Here is a 5000-nt window from a genome sequence, read left to right on the forward strand (position 1 = left end):
GTGGCCACCATCTTTGTGACCATGCACCAGTCAGTCACTGTCTTCTCTCTGCGGATGAAGGAGGAGTTGAAGAGGCACAACTATGTCACCCCCACTAACTACCTGGAGCTGGTGTCTGGATACAAGAAGTAATCACCCCTCCCTTCATCTCCCCCTCTCTCTCTGGCCATCACGCTCCCTCTCCCTAACCTCCCCTACCGCTTCCTCTCCCTCCATCTCCCCCCTCTCTCTGGCCATCACGCTCCCTCTCCCTAACCTCACCTACCGCTTCCTCTCCCTCCATCTACCCCCTCTCTCCTGGCCATCATGCTCCCTCTCCCTAACCTCCCCTACCGCTTCCTCTCCGTCCCCTCGCTCTCATTCTGTCCTTCTCTCTTGCTCTCCCTCTCTCTCTCTCTCTCTCTCTCCCTCTCTGACTTGCTCTCTCTCTCTCTCTCTCTGTCTCACACTCTCACCTTCTCACTCTCTCTCTCCCTCTCTCTCTATCTCTGTCTTGCTCTCTCTCTCTCCCTCTCTCTCTCCCTCTCTCTATCTCTGCCTTGCTCTCTCTGTCTCTCCCTCCATCTCTCTATCTCTGCCTTGCTCTCTCTGTCTCTCCCTGTCTCTATCTCTGCCTTGCTCTCTCTCTCTCTCTCTCCCTCCCTCTCTCTAATTCTGCCTGGCTCTCTCTCCCACCCTCTCTTTCTTTGTCTTGCTCTCTCTCTCTCTGTCTGTGTCTTGCTCTGTTCAGTTCAATTATGTTGACTTCTAAGATCCCTGACTTGCAAGCCTTCCCATGCCCACATTGCCCAGTAAACAAGCAAAGAATGTAAACACAAATATACTGTATGTGTATACACAGATATTATGATCTGAGTCTGCAAGACAATATATATGAATTGTGTTGTTTCAAAGAAAATTGTTTTATCTTAACCCGCCCCCCCCCCCCCCCCCCTCCCAAAACACACACAAACTCACACGCACGCGCACACACACACACACACACACACACACACACACACACACACACACACACAAACTCTCACACACACAAACTCTCACACACACACACACACACACACACACACACACACACACACACACACACACACACACAAACTCTCACACACACACACACACACACTCACACTTTCTCAGGCTGCTGGAGGAGAAGCGCAGTGAGCTGGGCGAACAGGTGAATAAGCTGCGTAACGGGCTCTTTAAGATCGACGACACGCGCACCAAGGTGGAGGCCATGTCTGTGGAGCTCGAAGAGGCCAAGAAGAAGGTGGCCGAGTTCCAGAAGCAGTGCGAGGAGTACCTGGTCACCATCGTCCAGCAGAAGAGAGAAGCCGACGAACAGCAGAAGGTGTGTGTGTGTGTGTGTGTGTGTGTGTGTTTGAGTGAGAGAGGGAGAGAAGGTGTATGTGTTTGAGTGAGGGTTTGTGTGTGTGTGTGTGTTTAAGTTGTGTTTGTCTGCATACAGTCATGGACAAAAATATTGGCACCCCTGCACTTCTGTCAGATTATGTACCAATTCTCCCAGAAAAAAAAATCGCAATTACAAATGCTTTGGTATTCACATATTGATTTATATTGTTTCCATTGGAACAACACAAAAAAGCAGAGAAGAAAAGCCAAATCTGACATTATTCCATACAAATCTCTAAAAGTGGACTGAACAAAATGATTGGCACCCTTTCAAAATTGTAAGAAATAACTGTATTTCAATCATGTAATGCTCTTTTAATCTTTATTTAAACTCACCTGTGGCAAGCTACAGATGCTGGTGTTATAGTCACATTTGGAACCAGTTTAAATGGAGCAAAGTTGACTCAACCTTTGTGTTGTCTGTCTGTGTATACCGCACTGAGCATGGAGAAAAGAAAGAAGAGCAAAGAATTGTCGGAGGATTTGAGAACCTAAATGAACAATCTCAAGGCTACAGGTCCATCTCCAGAGATTGTAATGCTCCTTTGTCCACTGTGAGCATTGTCATCGAGAAGTTTACAGCCCACGGCATTGTCACTAACCTCCCTGGATGTGGAAGGAAGAGAAAAATGTATGACAGAATGCAACAAAAGATAGTTTGAATGGTGGATAAAAAACCTAGAACAACTTCCAAATACATTTCAAGCTACCCTGCAGACACAGGGTACAATGGTGTCAGCTCGCACTATCCGTCGCCTTTTGAATGAAATGAGATGCTATGGTAGGAGATCCAGGAGGTCCCCACTGCTGACACAGAGACATAAAAAGGCCAGACTGGAGTTTGCCTAAACCTTCCTGGGGAAGCCAAAATCATTCTGGGAGAACGTCCTGTGGACAGATTACTAAAGTAGAGCTTTTTGGTAAAGCAGTTTACAGACAATGAAATGAGGCCTTCAAAGAATAGAACACGGTCCCTCAGGCAAATAAGGTGGAGTCAGACCGATGTTTTGGGGTTGCTTTGCTGCTTCTGGAACCCAATGCCTTGACTGTGTGCATGGCATCAGGAAATCTGAGGACTACCAAATCATTTTTGGGCGCAATGTAGGGCCCAGTGTCAGAAAGGTGGGTCTCCGTTAGAGGACATTGTTCTTCCAGCAGGACGATGACCCATAGCACACTTCAAAAAGAACCCAGAAATGGTTAAGACAAAGCACTGGAGAGCTCTGAAGTGTCCGAGATGAGTCCAGATCTTAATCCCATGGCACAACTGTGGCATGATCTCAAATCAGTAGTTGGACAGGCACCCTACAAATGTGAGAGACCTGGAGCAGTTGACAAAAGAAGAGTGGTCCAAAATTCCAGTAGAGAGGTGTAAGACACCTCATTCATGGTTACCGGAAGCAATATATTTCAGATATTTTTATTTCTTTATTTTTAAGGGTGTTCTACCCATTATTAAGTTGAGGGTGCCAATCATTTTGTCCAGATTGCTCAGATTCGACATTATTTCTTAGATTTTGTTTTTCCAATGCAAACAAAAGAAATAAACATGTGAATACAAAAGCATTTGAAATTGCAACAATTTTCTGGGAGTAGTGGTGCATTATCTGACAGAAGGGGTGCCAATATTTTTGTCCATGACTATATCTTTGTGTGTGTATAAGTGTGTGGCTTGCATTATCTGACAGAGTACCAGATCAACATCCTGCAGAATGAGAAGGTGTGTGTGAGTGTGTGTGAGACAGAAAGACTTCATAGTCCTCATCATCTGGCATAGGAAAGAAGCAGAAGGTGTTTCTGTGTGTGCGCAAGACATGACGATGCAACTGTTCTGTTTATATCTTTCCGTGTGAGCGCAATTGGAGCAGATGTGCTTTTCCTTCTAGAACACAGACACATTATTCTCTCTCTTTCTGTGTGTGTGTGTGTGTGTGTGTGTGTGTGTGTGTGTGTGTGTGTGTGTGTGTGTGTGTGTGTGTGTGTGTGTGTGTGTACGTGTACGTGTGCACCCGCATGTGTGTGTGTGTGTACGTGTGCGCCCGCGTGTGTGTGTGTGTGCGTGTGTGTCTCTGTGTGTGTGTGTGTGTGTGTGTGTGTGTGTGTGTGTGTGTGTACGTGTGCGCCCGCGTGTGTGTGTGTGTTGTGTGTGTGCGTGTGTGTCTCTGTGTGTGTGTGTGTGTGTGTGTGTGTGTGTGTGTGTGTGTGTCTGTGTGTGTGTGTGTGTGTGTGTGTAGGCGGTCAGTGCTCACAGTGAGAAGATCGGTGCTGAGGAGATTAAGTGTAAGGCCATGGCTGAGAACGCCCAGAGGGACCTGGATGAGGCCCTCCCTGCTTTAGCGGAGGCCATGAAGGTGAGCAGCCACCACTGAGCTCTGCTCCAGCTGTCTGGCCACTAACTGCAACCCCCCCCCCCCCCCCCCCCATCCTCCTCCACCTCCGCCTTCTCCTTCCCTTACTGTCCCTAATCTCTCCTTTCTCCCTTTTTGCTCTTCTTCTTTCAGCTCCCTCTCTTCTATCCATGCCTTCCTCGGTCCGCTCTCATTTTTCTGTTCTGTTCCTCCGCTGTCTTCTTTCTCTCTCTCTCTCTCTCTCTCTCTCTCTCTCTCTCTCTTCAGTCCCTTTTTCTCTTTTTTTTCCACCCTCTCTATCCTCTCTTTCATACACTTCTCGTGTCCTTTCAACACTTACCTCCTTACCCCCATGTTGTTTCTTATGTCTTTTCTCTTCTGCTCCCCGCCTCTCCTCTCCCCTCATTTATTCTGACTCATGCCTCTCTCGCTCTCTCTCTTCCGCTCTCTCACTCTCTCTCGCTCTCTCCTCCTGTGTTCTCTGTTCTCCGCAGGCGCTGGAGTCTCTGAATAAGAAGGACATGACGGAAATCAAGTCGTACGGACGCCCCCCTGCCCTGGTGGAGACCGTCATGCAGGCCGTCATGATCCTCTTATGCGTCGAACCCACCTGGGCAGAGGCCAAGAGACAGCTGGGTAATCACAGGAGACAGGAGCGGGGGCAGGAGAGAGAGGAGGAGAAGAGAGGGGAAGAGAGAGACGAGGAGAGAGAGGAGGAAAGAGAGGGGAAGAGAGAGATGAGGAGAGAGAGACTGGAGAGAGGAGGAGAGAGACTGGAGAGAGAGGAGGAAGATAGAGGAGGAGAGAGAGACTGGAGAGAGGAGGAGAGAGACTGGAGAGAGAGGAGGGAAGAGAGGGGAAGAGAGAGATGAGGAGAGAGAGACTGGAGAGAGAGAGGAGGAAAGAGAGGGGAAGAGAGAGATGAGGAGAGAGAGAGGAGGAAAGAGAGGGGAAGAGAGAGATGAGGAGAGAGAGACTGGAGAGAGAGACTGGAGAGAGGAGGAGAGAGACTGGAGTAAAGCAGAGAGAGAGGAAGAGAGTGAAGGAGAGAGAGACTGGAGTAAAGCAGAGAGAGAGGAAGAGAGAGGAGGAGAGAGAGACTGGAGTGAAGGAGAGAGATACTGGAGTGAAGGAGAGAGAGAGGAAGAGAGAGAGGAGGAGAGAGAGACTGGAGAAAGGGATAGAGAGAGAGGAGGAGAGAGAGGGAGTGAAGCAGAGAGAGAGGAGGAGAGAGAGACTGGA

At 48.5% G+C, this 5000-nt stretch overlaps 1 protein-coding gene across 1 annotated transcript in view; it reads left to right on the forward strand.

Moving 5' to 3' along the window:
- dnah2 (dynein, axonemal, heavy chain 2) overlaps nucleotides 1–5000 on the forward strand; it is a gene marked incomplete at both ends in the record, with an annotated part of 193113 nt that overhangs the window by 149747 nt on the left and 38366 nt on the right. The window contains 4 exon segments of the mRNA XM_080860098.1: nucleotides 1–128; nucleotides 1138–1348; nucleotides 3645–3761; nucleotides 4253–4394. The exon segment at nucleotides 1–128 is cut by the window's left edge and continues 12 nt beyond it. Coding sequence (XP_080716224.1) covers nucleotides 1–128; nucleotides 1138–1348; nucleotides 3645–3761; nucleotides 4253–4394 — 598 coding nt within the window.

The sequence above is a fragment of the Sprattus sprattus genome (genome assembly GCF_963457725.1).
Source record: "Sprattus sprattus genome assembly, chromosome: 21".
Lineage (NCBI taxonomy): Eukaryota > Metazoa > Chordata > Actinopteri > Clupeiformes > Clupeidae > Sprattus > Sprattus sprattus.